At 39.3% G+C, this 18,437-nt stretch overlaps 1 protein-coding gene across 4 annotated transcripts; it reads right to left on the bottom strand.

Moving 5' to 3' along the window:
- Positions 1 to 1,268: 1,268 nt before the first annotated feature.
- LOC118803377 (calponin homology domain-containing protein DDB_G0272472-like) lies at positions 1,269 to 16,531 on the bottom strand. Of its 4 annotated transcripts, XM_036563874.1 has the most exons (9): positions 16,459 to 16,531; positions 15,970 to 16,293; positions 8,359 to 8,366; positions 7,499 to 7,525; positions 7,204 to 7,264; positions 6,049 to 6,404; positions 4,523 to 4,631; positions 3,309 to 3,380; positions 1,269 to 3,205 (listed from the first exon to the last, which is right to left on the bottom strand). In XM_036563874.1, the coding sequence occupies exons 1-9, from the start codon at positions 16,475 to 16,477 to the stop codon at positions 1,974 to 1,976; spliced, it is 2,208 nt and encodes a 735-aa protein (XP_036419767.1). In that variant the 5' UTR covers positions 16,478 to 16,531; the 3' UTR covers positions 1,269 to 1,973. The 4 variants fall into 4 exon arrangements, with proteins under 4 accessions (XP_036419767.1, XP_036419768.1, XP_036419770.1 ...); XM_036563875.1 differs by lacking the exon at positions 7,499 to 7,525; XM_036563877.1 differs by lacking the exons at positions 6,049 to 6,404; positions 7,204 to 7,264; positions 7,499 to 7,525; ... (1 more) ...; positions 15,970 to 16,293; positions 16,459 to 16,531 and adding exons at positions 4,779 to 5,308; positions 5,794 to 5,862; positions 5,936 to 5,942.
- Positions 16,532 to 18,437: the final 1,906 nt, after the last annotated feature.

Raw genomic sequence — 18,437 nt, 5'->3', positions numbered from 1 at the left:
TCTCCTGGCGGGAGTGGACATCCCGTGTGACGTCATATATTAAATATCATATTTTAATAATTAATTCGTAATGTGTGTGTTAAAGGGCAGCACATTGGGGCTGTGGATAGCGAATCACATCAAGAAGGGCCAGGGTCCTTTCTGTGTTTGTATGTTCTCCCCATTTGTGTGTGGGTTTCTTCCGGGTGCTCCAGTTTCCTACCAAGGTCCAGTGACATGCAGTCAGGCCTGGACATGCTACACTGCCCCTAAGTGTGACCATATGTGTGTTTACTCCACATTAACATCATTTATCCTCTGTATGTTTTACCTCCTTTGTCTGAACACAACACCATTCTGAACATCTGTGTTTCTCATTTCTGTCTCTTCATCTCTATATTCTGAGACGCTGATGATGATGATGAGTTTGTGTAGAGTGAACTTCTGGATTACTTACCGTCCCTCATTTCTACTGTACACTCCTCTGTTGTGTCTCCACTGATGACCTGACACAGATAATCTCCGTCCTCCGTCTACAGTCTCTGATCTGTAAGGAGATGTTTCCTCTCTGCAGCTCCTGAGTGAACAGACTCACTCTGCCCTTGTAGCCCCTCCCCTCTGTCACCTGCCTGTTCTTATAGAGACAAACACCTCCTTAAACCACCTGATCTCCATGGTAACAGCACTGATTTCAGGAGACAGGTGACAGGAGAGAGTAACCACAGAGGGAGACTGATACTCTCCATTTTTATGGGGTCCAATGAGTTTAAACTCATCTGTGTGGAAACACACACACACACACACACACGCACACACACACACACACGCACACACACACACACACGCACACACACACGCACACACACACACACACGCACACACACACACACACGCACACACACACACACATACACACACACACACTTTTCTCTATAATAGCAGATCCATAATAATAAGACCGAGTTTAAACTCTCCACTAATCTCACACACGACTCTCCACTTTAGCGTCCAGAGCGGAAGAAGCAGCAACTACTTTCACTTAAATCTTCATTCAGTCACTGCGTTTAAGCGCCAGTCTTTGTGTATTTGTGTTTTTTTACCCTAATTCATTAGCAGAATGTGGTATATCTGTGCCTCATTGTCAGTATGTATTATTGGTTATTTTCACTGTTTTTATTTGTGGTATCATTCATAGTTTCATTAATTGTACTTCATGGTACATGTCCAGTCCAGTTAGCCAAATATACATTTTTCCTAGTACAAATTCTGTAAAGAAATTATTGTTTTAATTTAAAACGTATTAGCTTATTTTATTAAATACCTGAAAACTATGGTATGCACAACAATAAACAGGTACTGCTTGTTTATGAATACCAAGTGTATAAACCATTATTTTTAAAACTATAACACTACACATTGGGGAAGAGCACCAATTAGTTTGAAAGTGCAAAGCTTACAAAAGGTTGCAGTGAGAAACACAATCACCAGCCTGATCAGTGTTCAGCACATTAATACAATGAAACCAGCACTGGATCCACTCTTTGCTTTAGTGTTTCAGTTCATGGTAGCTGATGAGTCATTAAGGTGATTCTGCAGTCACGAAGGTGCAAAATGAATGACCTGCTGAATGACCTGCTGAATGGAGTCAGAAGTAGTGAGGTCCAGGACTGATTCTGCAGGACATTTTGTTTACAAATCACTAATTCAAAAGTAAGTCACAGTAATGTACGGTATCTGTCACACAGACTATACAAGATACTGAAGTTCTCATCTTTCACAAAACCACTAACACCTTCGCATCAGTATCACTGATATGAGTTAATGGTAGAGTGTATCTCTAAAAAAGATATAAGAGCATAAATAAAAAAAAGACTGTCTGTACAGAAAGCATCACATCAGTAATATTACAATAACAAACAGTGCTTAAACCCACCAAGCTCTTTCTATCCAGTCTGTATGTTCAGCAATACAGGAGCTTTTTCAGCATATTGATCTTACTGATTTCCAATGTACTTATGGACCTCCACCTGTAACAGGCTACTAAGTGCTCCCACTCTCTGCACCAGTGTCTTCAACTCTCTGTCCTTCTCCTCCATCTGCCTCCTGAACTCTTCCTGCATCTTTGACTTTGATATTAAAATATTTCTCTGGAGTTCAGGCAGGATGATCTTCATGAGGTTCCTCTCTGCCTCCATTCTGGCTTCTCCTTCATACGTCTCCCTGATCTCCTCCATCTCCTGTCTGTGTCTCTCCTCCATCTCTCTCCTCTCTTTTTCAGTCTCTTCTCTCACTCTTTCTAGCTCAAGCTGAACCTCCTTCCTCTGCTGAATCTCTCTTTCTAGCTGTCTCTTCAGCTGTATCTTTTTCTGATCATCTCTTTCCTCTTTTAACTCTTTCTCAAGTTTAGTTATTCGCTCTTCATGCTGATTTATTTGTACCTGATATTTAGCTGTTAATTCCTCAAACTTCATTAAAGTCTCCTGTACACATCTCTCCAGTTTCTCTCTAGTTTCTCTTTCTTGTTTCTCTCTTATCTCCTCTTTTTCTCTCACAATTCTTTTCTCCATCTCTCTGATCTGAGATTCTGTCTCCAGGTAGATCTCACTGCTGTAGAATTTCTCTCTGTTTCCTTCCACCATCTTATCTATCTTCTCCAGCAGCTCTGAGGTTTGAGAACCATCTCCACTCTCCTTAATGCTGAGACAGTGAAACCTGTTCCCACATTTCTCTACAAGTCTCTGGACCTCCTGGTTTCCTGACTGGATAAACTCTTCAATGTTCTTCTCTTGGACTTCATCAGTAACAGTGAAAAGGATCATGGTGTTCCTCCAACATCTCTCTCCAAAGATCTCCTCCATTTTCTCCAGCATGCTTCTCTCCTCTCCTGTAGACTGCTTCACTGGTATGACTAGGAGGAAGGCGTGGGGTCCTGGGGTAGACAGATGGACACAGAGTCCCACGTCCTGTCTCAGCTCCTCCAGAGAGAGTCCAGGACAGAACCAGTCAGGAGTGTCCACCACAGTCACCTGCCTCCCAGCCACCTCCCCCTGTCTGCTCTCACTCTGCTGCCTCACTATAGACGCTCCAGCCTGGCTCCTCTCCTCTCTGCCCAGGATGGTGTTTCCTGCTGCTCTCTTCCCACATCCAGTCCTCCCCAGCAGCACCAGCCTGAGCTCTGCTACAGGAACTGACTCTGGAGAGGCTGAACTAGAGGATTCTCCACTCACTGCAAATCAACAAGAATGAGGCATTTCATTTCTCACTGTGTGATGGTGATTATTATATTTAAACAAATATTTAAGATATTATATGAAAGTGAAATCATTTACTATGTGGAGGACTTCCCTGCAGACTGTTTCTTCTCCTGAGTGGTGCTGCAGATTCTGGAGTCTCTCCACTCACTATGAAACAGAACAACCAGCAAAAGGAGATTATGTTGTTGACTATTTTTTCACCTCGGGTGCCTCCATCTTGTCATGAACTTCTAATTTAGTGGCATCAACTACTAATCACTGAAAAGAAGTTTAATTTTTAATTGTAATTAAAATTCCAGTTTTTTATTCTATATTTTTTTAAATTAAGTCACACATTCTCATTGTATTGGTTGTATTAGCTAAATTATTTATTTGGAATGATTAAATGGCTATTTTTAGAACACATTAGCTTGTATCTGGCACAGCAAAGGGAACCACAGTAAGTCATAACTGAATATAAGTGTTATTATAGTGAGTAGCCTCTCTTTCTCCTCAGCGTGGCTCTCCTCTGGATCAGCACAGCAGCTCAGCTACTTTTCCTTTAGGAGAAGAGTTACTGCAGTAACTTTTACTCAGATTTGTTTCATACCTTGCAGTTCTATAAATTTACTTATAAATTCACAGTTTTTCTGCTGTTGGCTCGTGGACATTTAAACGACAGTGACGCCATCGTCATGGCTGCTATCATTTGAATCATTTGTATTGTAGTGTTTTTAGATTTCTTGTATTACATTCTGAGCTTGTTGACTAATTATTATTAGTGCTGGTGAAACAGCTGAGCTCAGAGAACTGTGTGGTGGAAACACTGAGTACACAGCATCTCAAACTGTAATACTTATGTTCTCTGTTCTCAGGTTCTTGTGAGTTTCCCCATTTTTGCAAGGTAACTTGTGAAGAACGTTCTTCTCCAGAATGTAATTCAGTTCTTCTCGATCTTTATATAGAGAAACACTCACTTATTTCTAATGGCTGTCAGATGAAATCAGAAGTTAATGGACAAAAATGTATCTATATATTTATTTATTTACTTATGTATTATAGTTTAACATTTTGCTGTTTAATGTTTTGCTGTTCTCAAACTCTTACACAACTACATATTGGAACATGATGGACAGGTTTGTTTTTTTTTTATTTATATTACAGCTTATGTTTTTGTGGAATATATAGCTGCATTCTATGTTGTTAGACATCTATAGTATGTGATTATATCATAGCATTTTCACAGCACAGTGCACATTTAGATTTTAAAATATTTCAAGCATCTTCATGCAACCTTAGTATTTACTTACTGATTGGAGGTTTGTCTTTGCTATGTCTCCTCCTGGCTGGAGCTGCTGAGTCTGGATCTGTTCTCTCCTGCAGCTGCTTGTTTCTCTCCTCTAGAAGTCTGTCTTTCTCCTCAACCTGCTTGTCTCTTTCCATTAGCTGTGTGTTTCTCTCACTTAAAAGTCTCTCCTTCTCTTCAAGCTGTTTGTCTTTTTCACTCACTTCAGTTTTCTGTTGTTCCAGTAGGATCATCATCTCCTGTAGTTTGCTGCTCTTGTCCTGCAGTTCCTTTCTCAGAGTCTCCAGCTGCTTTTTACTGCTTTCCACCTCTTTCACTGTGATCTCCAGTAGAGTCTCTTTCTCTCTCAGCAGTTTGATCTGATTCTCCAGTTGTGAGTCTTTATCTTTAAGCTGTTTATTAACACTTTCTAATCTTTCATTAGTTTCCTTTAATAATGAATCTCTCTTATCAATAATCTCTAAATGTTCTTTTATAATCGTGTTATCTTTCAGTTCTTGTTTTCTCTCTTTTAAATCTTCTTCTTTCTCCTCAAGTCTTTTCTCCATTTCTTCCATTTGTATTCTATGATTCTCTAATGTCTTTGTTGTTTGTCTCAGTTCATCTTGTGTCTCTGTGAGAAGTTTGTCTTTCTCTTCTAAAATCTTCTCCTTCATCTGAAGTGTTATTGTCTTTTCTGTCAGAAGTCTGTCTTTCTCCTCCACTTGTTTTTCTCTCTCCATTAGCTGTGTGTCTCTCTCTGTTATAATGGTTGTTTTCTCTTCAAGTTGTTTAGCCTTCACAGTTAAATCTGTAAGAAATCATCATTTTGAGTTCACAGTTGGCTTGGATGGTATTTCACAAAGAAGGTTTTCTCAGTAAGCTAGAAAACTTAAGCCAAAGGTTGTGGCTTGTCCAATAGGATTGTTGCTCAGCTCTTCTCCGATTGGACTGGCGTGTTTTTGGTTTTCAGGCTAATTGAAAAATCCTGCTTTGTGAAATGCTCCCCTGCCCCACCCACCGTCACCCCCATGGGATCACATATTTTCAGCACAGTGATATCAAAGACTTCTGTTTATTAGTCAGTACTAAAACATCAACAATGTCTAGACTGTATCTTCCCATTAGGAAAGTCTGATAAAGATCAGTGAGAAGAAGTAGAGTCAGAAAACCTCACTTGCTAATTAATGGGAGAGATGAATTAATGGTGATGAATGTATTAATGTGATTATTTGATCATAATATTTTCTAAAGATCATAAAGACTGAGGTTACTGTGGTTAAACCTGAAACTCACCAGTCGTCTGTGATGAAATGAGAGTTGTCAGTGTTTCAGTTTCAGTCTGTAGGTCTGAATTCTGTTGTGCTGAAATGATAAAGACAGAATATTAATTTATCAGTCAGATATTTTACAATCAGTCTGTGTCTTAAATTCTTACCTGTGTGTTTCAGGTTGTTGTTCTTTCTCTTCTAACTCTTTCTGCTGACGGTGAGTTCAGTTTTTCTGTTGTTCCAGTAGGATCATCATCTCCTGTAGTTTGCTGCTCTTGTCCTGCAGTTCCTTTCTCAGAGTCTCCAGCTGCTTTTTACTGCTTTCCACCTCTTTCACTGTGACCTCCAGTAGAGTCTCTTTCTCTCTCAGCAGTTTGATCTGATTCTCCAGTTGTGAGTCTTTATCTTTAAGCTGTATCTGAGTCTCTTTGGTCATTTGTTCCAGTTTTTCTTTTGTCTCTCTGAGAAGTCTATCCTTCTCTTCCAGCATCTTTTCCTTCATCTGAAGTGTCTCTGTGTTTATTGTCAGAAGTTTTTCTTCCTCTTGAATTTGTTTTTCTTTCTCCATCAGCTGTACGTTTCTCTCCATTGAAATGCTCTCTTTATCTTTATGAAGTTTGGCTTCTTCTGAGAACTCTGTGGGAAACATTCAAAACCCACCTGAGCACCACATTGATTCATATATATATTCATCATTTCATCATTTGCGGTCTTCATCATAATCAATATGTGAGCAATCCTGTTATTGTAGATAACTTGGTGAAACAGAGCGTTTAGCTAAGCTGAGTTTTGGTTCATTCAGAAAGTCTTTTCTTGAAGCTGATTCATTTTTGGGAAGCTGTTTTTCTGTGTTTTCACAATTTTACTTTTTTTTGCGTGCAAAACTGTCTCTACAATATCTGTCTACCTCATTAAACATATTTACAGTATAGGAAGTTCTTAACCCACTGAAACCCCTCCAGACTTTCCCTTCAGTCTTACACTTAAGAATAACTCAGTTTGCATTGAATTCTATGTAGTTTGTGATAATAAGCGTTGTGATGAGACACATCTGGAAATTTAGTGGAAAGTGAGCAATCAGATGCTTTTAATCAGACATGACAAGCACAATGACCCAAAATGACTGAAAGAAGATCCACAAAGTCCAAAACCATCACATCCTTTACAGTCTGTCTTTACCAGAACAGCACGATGACAAGAATCTCTAAAACTGTAGCAGAGAGATCTGAATGATTTATATGAAAACCAGTTAATCACAGTGAATAAGAGAGGAAATAGTCTAATAACTCTGCATTCTATAATTATTAATAAGTGATCTTTTTCATTATGATTAAAAACCTGAGATGTTTTTTTTTTATCTGTCCACATTATAAAATGAAAATTGAGCACACTTAGCTGTCATTGTGTTTTCCTGTTTATCTCTTTTAGAACTCACCGGTCAGCAGAACAGATTCCTTCATTTTCTTTCTCTCCTCTTCTGTCCATTCTCTGTTACTCTGTAGAAGAGAATAAAACAGACTGAAGATGTGATGATGGTTGGTGTCAGTATGAATCACTGAGAGACGATATTACTAACAGTAGAGACTCTGCTGATTGTAGCTGACTGAACTATTTAAACTCAGGTGGACGAAGTGATTAAAGCAGAGAGTTACAGCAGGATTTTATAACAGGAATAATTCTTGCTGCACATTTGACAGAAGTTAATGAAGTTTATTAATAAGTGTTCTCACCTGCCAGACACAGAAATATGGTTTATCCTGGAGAGGAGAAACTAATTAGTAAGTAATTTTGTCATTTAAACTCTTTACAGACTGTAGAAGTGAATAAAACAGCTTGAACATTTCATTCTTCAGGTCATGCATTTCATGTTTCAATAAACTGACAAATAAATTATTAAAATATTTAGCAAATAAATACATTTGCTTATCATGCTGGTCAGATTGTACTGATATTAACTACTGTTCACTTCTTAAGGTCATAGGTAAAACAGTCACTAATACAGAGTCAATCACAACTGTGGTTAGTATATGAATGCATTGGTGTTCATGTTATCTTATGTCGCATATTTCAGAAAAAAGTTGTGTTACTGTATGAGTCAGAGAGAGTGAGAGTGATCTGTCCTCTTAAAAAGCCCCTCCAGTCACTTTAAGTTTCACTACTGTATCTACTAAATTGTGCACAGAGGCAGTGAGGGTCAGGAGTTTGGATAGTACTCAGATGGGCTCATTACTGACAGATCAGTAATGGAGGAGAGGAAAACTACAGTAATGAGAGACACTCTAATGATAATGATGTACTGATGATGAACGACTCAAATATCCATCATCACATAAGAACAGTGACATCACTCCCAACAGAGCCAGACTGCTTTATTTGTTGTGTCTTTTTCTCATCAGTGAACTTCACTGTCTCTACATTTCTGCAGTGCAGTGGGATTATGCACAGGAGCATTGTGGGAAGGAAGGAGAGAGATGAAGACAAAAGCTTTCATTCTGAGATCAGAGACTTTGTTCATGTGATAAGAATGTAGTTCATGTGATAAGAGTATAAAAATCAGCAGAGAAATAAGTAAACAGAGTTATTTACTTACCCATGATGCTGTGAAATAAAACAGAAGAAACACAAAGTTAGTCAAATCTCCATGGAGAAACACTTTACAGTTATAATATTTCAGTCTTTTTAACTCTTTATCTCCTTATCAGAATCTCCTTTTCTCATCTGTACTGTAGTTCTTCATCCTTCACTACTGAACTGTCACTCAGTGCTTTCAGTACAACTCCATGAAGACGTTCAGCTAAACAGTTAAGTGTGAACCTACAGCAGAAACTCAACCCTTATAGAAATTATTCTGTTTAATCTATTTAATTTAAATAGATTAAAGTAAGATTTGAATGAGTTTCTCTCTGATTTGGCTCACCTTCCTCTATCATTAACATCCTGCACTGACTGCACTGGAGACACTGTTTATATCACAGTAAGAAATTCTGAACATAATAGACCCCCAACAACAAGACATCAAGTATGTCAGCCCTCAAAAAGAACACAGACTTTCTGGCGCGTCATAAAGATGAATCTGTACATTTAGTGTTTTCTATTTACTGTTTTACTGTTTTATATTGTGTGTATAATTAAAAAGCTCATGTTCAAATATTAATAAACAATGAAGGAGTCACAGCACATGTCATGTTTTAATTAATAATTAATCATTAAATTATTGCATTAATCAGACATAACTGTCCTTCTTGAGGAAAAAAGAGAAATAAGTTCTCATACTAGAAACGGATTTTAAGTTATGAAGACCATTTTGATCCATGTTAGGTCTACAGCTTAAAAAAAGAGAGAAATTGTATAGAAATTAATAATTCATATCTCTGATAGAAATGAAGGAAGCTAAAAAATCATTTTAAATAATGTAGTAATATGAAACTAGTTGATTTAAAGTGAAATATTATTCTCAGTGTTGCATTTATGCACTGTAAAAATAGTTTGTCAGTTCAGCCTAAAAACAAAATACTTCATACTTTTCCTGCTTTAATTCAACTCTGATAAATATTGAATGAAACATTAAATATTAAATAATATTCACAGATGAACAAAAGCAATATTTATAATTCAAACTCAACACACTTCAAATCAACTTTTACACTGTTTGACATTTCAGTGATTCTGTAAGAAGAACTCAACATTTAAGGTGATTTAGAACTGAACTAAACTGATTTAGAGTTAAACTAAACTTTGATTGATTTCAATAATAAATTAAACTTTTTGCTTGAATGCTTTTCATGAAAATCCATGATGTGATGATTAAAATGGTTTTTAAATATTACAAAAATATTGTGCTGATATTAATAAACTTTAAAATATGAATGATAAAATTAATTATTATAAGTAATGGTTAAAATGATAATAAGTGTTTAATAAAATGCACTTTCTTTAAAATTGAAATATTTCCCAGACTTCTGTATTTTATTACTTTTATTTTATGGACAAGATTTCCTATTAATTTATATGATAATTTATACTTTAAATTATATTTAATTTACAATTCATTATTTACTTTAACAAATTTTGATTTGTTTGTATTTTACACATGAAGACATGAATTTCAGCTTGAAATATTGTAGTTACAACAAATGGTCAGACATGGGTCCTGGTAGGAGTGGACATCATACAGGACAAAAGAATATACATAAGCATATAAGCATGTACAAAACATTCACTGGTCCCTCTGGGTACTGTGGTAACTACCAAGACACCTCTCCCTTTTAGCTAAGCAATACCTCATATGAACTTTTATTCTGTGTATATGTTCTTAACTGTTATGACTTTTCTAACTCAAAATATCTTTCCTGGGGGAACGCGTACATTTTTATTGTTTTCCTCACTGAATGAAACAGGAATAATGTACAGATATCATTCTGTTTAGAAGTACAGTCTACTAGAAAGTCTTTCAGAGGAAATGATAAATCCAGTAGGACAGAGACGCTGTTTCTCCTAAGTGTCCCTCTCCCTGTCTCTACCAATTAAGATCTTGGTGTATGAGCTGGTCCTATGACAGAGCCATACATGTGCTTCCAAGGATGAGAACTATTGTAGCCTTTGTAGTTAATTGCCTGGCACTCTCACCCCTCTTAATCGCTTTTCTGGAACTCCAACAGGCTAGGCCACTCAAGGGTCAGCTCTCCAGGGATTTGGGGTAATGTAGTGTAAAAGAATTTCCCCCTTGAGCAGCTGGGAGAGAGAGAAGCCCTGCTCCAAAGGTGTGGCTCTATAAACCGGAAAAGCTTTGTTCTAGTCTTTGTAAAGTGTTCTTAGCCCATAGTCGTTTTATGCTCCAGACGACACACTCTGCTTCCTCTTTTGCTTGAGGATGCAGGCTGCTTTTGGTGTGTATAACGTTTTGCAAACTGTTGGAAGGTCTCTGACACAAACTGAAGTCCATTATTAGAGACAACCTCCTCAGGGATGCCATGACATGCAAAGGTGTCCTTGATCGCCCATAGTGTTACCTCTGAAGATGTGAGATGTGCCACCTGAAGCTATGTGGAGAAATAATCAATAATGTGCAAGTAGGTTTTCTTTTTGCATTCTAACAAATCCAGACCTACTTAATGCCATGGACACACTGAAACTGAGGTAGGCAGTAGCAGCTCACAGTGGGGCACTCAATATTGTTTGCAGCATAACAGCTTTCAGCCATCTGATGAATTTGAGATGAAAGGCCCAGCCACCTACAGAATGATGAGCATTTAGAAATGCCTGGTGGCCCTCACGTGTCTGAGATGGATTTCTTTCTGCACAGGAGCTAGAATCGAAAAGTCTCCTTTTAGAAGAAGCTCTAACTTACAAAAAGGGCATGAGTTCTTTGTGAATAGAATGTTTCTCTGGCCAGCTAGATAAACAATGGTGTTTCATTGCTTAGTAGGTTTCATCTGCCGCTTGGGCCTCTTGTATCTGTTTGAAGTGGGCCTCTGTCACTGACAGAGATGACACAATTGTCTGTATGTGTCAGATTCCACTGTGTGGCACAGGAAACAGTAAGTCAGCACTGTTAGATGGTGATAGCCCCCAGATGGAGGATTTCGGCTTTACGTGGGCTTCGTGTTAAGGTCTGTGTGGGTGGGCCGGCGCTTACTAACGCGATTACTCCAAGTTGCAAGAAGTGAGTTTATTGAGCGACAGACATAAACAAATAAACAAAACACTGTACAAACGGAAATAAAACACAATATATACACTATTTACAAATGGGGTTGAGTACCAGCTGTGGGGCTGGAACTCCATACACATCTACAAACACACTGACTCTTAACTACACGGGCGGCTAGTAGTGAGTACAGGTGAGACCCCTCTGAACAGCTGGCCCGGAGCTCTTGTATTCTAAGCTCCGCCCCGGCCTACACCAAACCCAATCGCGGGGTACATAACTAATACACACACACACACACACACAACACGTACTGTACAGCAACATACACCTGGTGGCAACCCATGATATTAGCGGTAAATATATACAAATATTAAATAGAAAAATCACAATTCCTCTAACATCTTTCCTTTCCTTTACAGGACCTGCATGAGAGTGGACCCCCCCTCCCTACGTCGGTGGATCCGCCTGACTAGGATAAGAGGAGCCACAGCTCTCGCCGACATCCCCTAAAGGACGCACATCAAAAGAATTCAGGTAAGTAACCTTTTACATTACTTAAATGTCCATAACTCTAATGGTTACACTTCCAGTCTCTAGCCTGCATCAGGGCTTGTGATGGTGTGTGAAACTCACCGCATCACAAGCACTTATAAGGTTTTTCACTTTCTCACTTTGTTTTGTCTGCTCAAGACCATTCACTGTGGCTCTGTGTCCAACAAAAGGCACTCTTGCCAAATTCACACAGACTGAATCTTCTTCAACGCACAACGTGGATGCTGGTCATGCTCCATTTTGTCCTGCCCAAAGACAAGAATTTCATCACGGCAGATCATTCATTGAAACTCTCTAACAGCTGGGACATCCACCATTTGAAGTATCTTGTTCAGGTTTTTCATATCCACACATATCAGAATCAGAATCACTTTATTTCACCAAGCATTTGTCTTGTTGAGTGCACACATGTATGACATGTAACATACTAAACAGCACACAAACTATTAACAAGTAAGGAAAAAAATTAAATACAATAAATAGGAGAAAGAATAAAGAATAAAAAGAGCCATTTCAAAGGAACTAAAGAGATGTGTGGATATCTGTGCATGATCATGAGACATGAATGTCTGTACATATGCAGGTCTGAGTAGACCTGAGTAGACTATAAATATATTATAAAAACTATTATTTACAAATATTACAGAATATGAATGTTTTTTACAATTTATTTGTAAAAATAAATTGTAAAAACATTGGACAGTTGTCCAAATAAACATCATGTTACAGAGGAGTTACTGTAATACAGACAGGGAGGTTTGTTTGGTTTAGTTTAAGTTTAAAGTGCTAGGTGTCTACTGTAGATAATGAGTCCTACAGCTCTGGGGAAAAAGCTGTTATTATGTCTGGTTGTGCTGGTTTAGATGGCCCTGAATCTTCTAGCAGAGGGAAGTGGCTGGAAGACGTGATGTCCAGGATGAGAGGGGTCAGCTGTAATTTTGCCCGTGCACTTCATCACCTGCTGTTGTAGATGTCCTGAAATGTTGGCAGACGACATTCAATGATCCTCATCTCTGTCCTAATTATGTGCTGGAGTTTGACACGTTCTTGTGAGGTGGAAGAACCAAACCAAATGGTTGTGGATGATGTGGGATCAGACTCAATGGTCGTTGTGTAGATATGGATCAGCTGACTTTGGTGCAGGTTAACTTTCTTCAGCAATCTCAGAATGAACATTCTCTGCTGTGATCTCTTGGCTATGGAGACAGCATTCCTCTCCCACTTCAGGTCCCTGGATATGGTGGTGCCCAGGAACTTGAGTGACTCCACGGTGGAAACCACAGAGCCATTGCTGTTGTGGGTGTTAATGTTGCTTGTTAAGCAGTACATGTCTGATGTGTGTTTTCCTAGCCATGCCTGCTGTCTCCAGTTTGTCAGGAATCCACAATCCACCAGCAGATGGGATCTTGCACAGACAGCTCAGACAGAGAACTCTAGTGTAGGTTCTAGAGCCCATATACAGAAACTTCTTAACACTGAAATCTTATCTTATCTGTTTAGTCACCATGACAACTTCAGTTAGGAATGAATTTAGGACAGTAGCTATTACAGAACAACCATTCTTAAGTTCATAATATTATCCTAACTTCAGATAAAAAACAGAATGACAGAAACATAATGACGTTACATTTATTTACATTGAAAACGGTGGTTTGACTGAATTTTAAAATCCCAGACACTGCACACACGACCACACTTATTACCTTTGTGTGTTAACGTTGATGAAAACTCGTTAGATAAAATAATACAACAATGTCAGTGAATAATGAGACACAGCTGAACATGATGATGTTTCTTAGGAGGAAAAACATTAGCACGGTCAGCTAAAACTGAAACATGAAACCGGGAAGCGGAGATGCTCTGATAAACAGAACAAAACACTGTCATAATATTGTAAACTTCAATTTTTTTACATCAGTAACAGCAGCTAGCTGTCTGGCTAACTAACTTGATTATTTTGATATGTTTCAGCTGTGTCATGTGTGGTCAGTTGCTAGGTAACAGACATGATGGTTAATTGTCGACTTTGATTGAGTAGATTAAAATTTCCCAACTTGAGATAAGATGCTGTAAGAAAAGATAACATTCATAAATGAATATATGATTTGCTTCTGTAATACAAATTTCTGAAAAATGTTATCTTCACCTATCAAATCTTAAGTTAAGACAAAAAGATAGGAAGTTTCTGTAATATGGCCCAAGATCTGTCGAGATGCTGTAGTATGAATTGCAGGGGCAAGTTGACTGTGTCGTCAACAGATGTGTTAGCTCTGTAGATTTGTAACATCCTTAGGGTGGGCTAGGACCAGGCATTCAAAGACTTTCATGACTACAGGGGTTTGGCCTACTGGCCTCTAGTCATTTTGGCTGATCCAAGACAGAGCAAAGGTGAGTCAGAAATGAGTAGCAGAGCTGTTTGCAGTGGAGCTGATCCAATATGGAGCAGAGTTTAGTCAGACATGAGTCACAGAGCTGGTTGCACTGGAGCTGATCTGAGACAGGGCTGATCCAATATGAAGCAGAGTTGAGACAGAAATAAGTTGCAGAGCCGAGACACATCAGAGCTGAACCAGAAGGAGTTGAACTTGAGATGGAGCCAGAATGGGAGCCATGAAGAGCCAGAAAGGAGCTGCAGAGCTGGGTTGCAGGAGCTGATTCGAGATGGAGCCTAGTTGAGATGGAGCTGAGATTGGATGGAGGCTTGAGGTAGAGGGATCTAAGGGGTGGAAGGGGGGTTGCAGGATGAAAGGGGTGAGAGGATGAGAGAGAGAGAGAGAGAGAGAGGCTGGAATAATGAGGGAAGTGGAGGGATGATAAGGGAGGGGAAGGATGATAAAGGGAAAGGTGTTGGATGATAAAGGGAGGAGGTTGGATGAGAAAGGGAAGGGGAGAGATGATAAAGAGAAGGGTAGGGTTGAAAATGGGTGGAAGTGGGATGAGAAAGAAAAAAAAAAACAAACATACACAGCAGAATAAAACTAGCGCAGTAGGTAGGAAGCAGAGAAACTGACACATGAACAGTGTGGTTGTCATGTGGTCTGTGCAGCCACGCAAACTGAAGGTAAAACAATGGCAGCAAAGAGCAGGTGTGTTTACCTCCGCCCGAAGCCGAGACAGAGTCGAATACATCAGCATGGGAGATGCGATTCGTATGTCAGGGCGCACTGGCGCATCGTTGCGGTCCAGAGAAGGGTGCAGTTTGGACGACGTTTGTGAAGGGCAAGGGCAGGAGCAGAGGAATGTGAGCTGTCGAGGCTTAAAGCACTGCAGCCCTGTTGGAGCTGGCAGAATTTTAAAAGAGACTGCGCGTGGCCAGGGAAATTGAGATCCTAGACCGAAAGCTCGCTAGCCAGAGCAGCAGGTATGATGAAAATGGATTTCAATTGGATGTGGACTGGACTGTAACTGCAGAAGGAGCAGGCAGACGGCCGAGGGGTATTTAGGAGAGAGAACCGAGGTCTGTACCAGAGTGGCTCATAGCTGCACTAGCATCACACAACTGATTGCGAACACTTTGTCACGGGAATGGAAGGTGAGGATGTGAATTTATGGAGTGTTAGATTGGAAGATTGGGATTCACAAAGTAGCAGTCAAAATTATCTGTCATATTAGGGCAACAAGCCGAGCATGTAATCGCAGATGCAACCTCTTAAAACAGCCTATAACATACCACGGTTCTGAAAAGCGCCCCAATGCAACGCCTATTAAGGTTCATTTTCAGTTAAAATGCTGCCGAACAAAAGAACTACTTTTGAAGGCAGTGACTAATTAGGCAGCTGCCTCCAGAAAGGAATGCAACCACTGTTTATTCTACTGAAATGCTCCATCTGTCCTTCACTCCACATTAACATCATTTATCCTCTGTATGTTTTACCTCCTTTATCTGAACACAACACCATTCTGAACATCTGTGTTTCTCATTTCTGTCTTTTCGTCTTTTATTCTGAGACGCTGAGGATGATGATGAGTTTATGTAGAGTGAATTTCTGGAATACTTACACACTCTTACTGCACACTCCTCTGTTGTGTCTCCATTGCTGACCTGACACAGATAATCTCCTTCATCTGACCATCTGAAGTCTCTGATCTGTAAGGAGACATTTCCTCTCTGCAGCTCCTGAGTGAACAGACTCACTCTGCCCTCGTAGCCCCTCCCCTCTGTCACCTGCATGTTCTTATAGAGACAAACACAGTCCGTCTCCATAAACCACCTGATCTCCATGGCAACAGCACTGATTTCAGGTGACAGGTGACAGGAGAGAGTGACCGCAGAGCCAGGCTCATGGCGTTCTTCTCTGTTATAGGGTCCAAAGAGTATGAACTCTGTGTAGAAACACACACACACACACACACACACACACACACACACACACACACACTAATAGTTGTGTCTCGTGTGTCTCCACAATAAAAATAAACTCTCTGATTGAATATTATTTAATGATGTTCACAGTAAAACCTTTTGTAGGTTCTGGAAGTTTAACTTACTGTTTCTTGCAGCCGCCATTTTTATCTCTTTATCTCCTCCTACAGATTCACACTAATACAATCCTACAGAGAGAGAGAGAGAGAGAGAGAGAGAGAGAGAGAGAGAGAGAGAGAGAGAGAAATTAACAAAACTACATCACCCATTGGAATACAGACACAAGCACAAAGCGACATGCAGGGCTCTCTGACCCTAACACAACTGAACACTGTAGTGGAGTACCTGAGCATAGTGACTGATATTAAAATACAGAATCACAATGATAAAGTACAAACTCAGTGAACAAATGTGAACAATTTAAGCATTTATGCAAAATTAATTTTATAAACATTTGAGAAGATTCTCCCTTAATTAAACCATTTCTCTAATAAAGACAAAGTGCCCATCCTGTTTAGGAGAAAAGATAGAAAGCAGCACAATACACACAGGACAATACACACTCCCTAAGCACTTTATCAGGTACACCTACCATTTTTTTCAGTCCCACTTACCACATAGGTGCGCTTTGTAGTTGTACAACTACAGACTGTAGTTCATCTGTTTCTCTAAATAATTTGTTATCCCATAGTTACCCTGTTCTTTAGTGCCACAGGACCCTCACAGAGCAGGTACTATTTGGGTGGTGGATCATTCTCAGCATTCCAGTAACACTGATGTGGTGGTGGTGTGTTAGTTTGTTGTGCTGGTCTGAGTGGATCAGACACAGCAGTGCTGCTGGAGTTTTAAAACACTGTGTCCACTCACTGTCCACTCTATTAGACACTCCTACCTTGTCAGTCCACCTTGTAGATGTAAAGTCAGAGACGATAGCTCATCTGCTGCTGCACAGTCTGTGTTGGTCATCCTCTAGTCCTTCATCAGTGGTCACAGGACACTGTTGGCTGGATGTTTTTGGTTGGTGGGCTAATTTCAGTCCAGCAGTGACACTGTGGTGTTTAAAAACTCCAGCAGCTCTGCAGCAACATACACTAACACACCACCACCACATCAGTGTCACTGCAGTGCTGAGAATGATCCACCACCCAAATAGTACCAGCTCTTTGGTTGTCCTGTGGGGTCCTGACCATTGAACAACAGGGTGAAAGGGGGATAACAAAGTATGCAGAGAAACAGATGGACTACAGTCTGTAATTGTAGAACTACAAAGTTCACCTGTGTGGTAAGTGGAGCTGAAAAAATGATGTTTCTTATAAAGTGTTTAGGGAGTGTATATCTGCCTGCCACAATACGAGAGACAGTGAGTGATCACATTATCATCAACATCACATTATCATTAGTAGTAGTAGTAGTAGCAGTAGTAGTAGTAGTAGTTTATTTATTTATTTATTTTATTTTTTTTACAACTGCCAACCAGCATTTTTAGTACTGAGTTCTCTTTAATAAAACTTATCAGTGTTATTTCAACTCCACTCTGTTTGGATCAAACCGAAAACATTCTTGTTTGAATGCAAAATACATTCAGTGACCACAGATTCACAAATTCTTTAATTCTCTTCTTATTCAGTCTCAGCCCTTAACAAAACTGTATCTTTCTAGAGCTCTTTTTTTTCAAATGCTTGCAAACACTGTCATACTTATCTCCAGAATCCAACCTGAAATAAACTGCATTTAATTTACTCAATCACAAATGCTATAATCAGACAACAATGAAAGCCCAAAAATGGTATTGATTATAAAGACAAACTGCTGATTGTGTGTAGAAGTGCCAATCACAGCTGAGCTGGAATTCCCATTTGAGCTGAAGTCCTACCTAGATGAAGACCATCTATAAAATGGGGTCACTTCTGGATTTATTGTGCTCACAATAGATAGTCCTTTACAGGACCCGCACATAGAGGACATTAGGTGTGATGTGGATGAAAACTACACAGCAAACGACTCGTTAATACTTCAGAGAGATTTAAATAAAACAGTGGATCTGCCTTAATGCCAACAGATCTTACTGTTTCTGAGGTGATTGTGCTGTGATTGATAAAGTATT

The sequence above is a fragment of the Colossoma macropomum genome, unplaced genomic scaffold (genome assembly GCF_904425465.1).
Source record: "Colossoma macropomum unplaced genomic scaffold, Colossoma_macropomum, whole genome shotgun sequence".
In the NCBI taxonomy this organism is placed as follows: Eukaryota; Metazoa; Chordata; class Actinopteri; order Characiformes; family Serrasalmidae; genus Colossoma; species Colossoma macropomum.
This window is presented reverse-complemented; position numbering and strand designations above follow the sequence as displayed.

Bases quoted from the DNA above. Each gene is read 5' to 3' on its own strand.
- LOC118803377 (XM_036563874.1), bottom strand. The intron at 4,632-6,048 runs GACAAGAGCAGC...AAGCAGGTTGAG, and splicing joins CTCTGAGAAAGGAACTGCAG to GAGAAAGACAGACTTCTAGA. The intron at 3,206-3,308 runs GTAAATGATTTC...GTTGATTTGCAG, and splicing joins GCAGGGAAGTCCTCCACATA to TGAGTGGAGAATCCTCTAGT.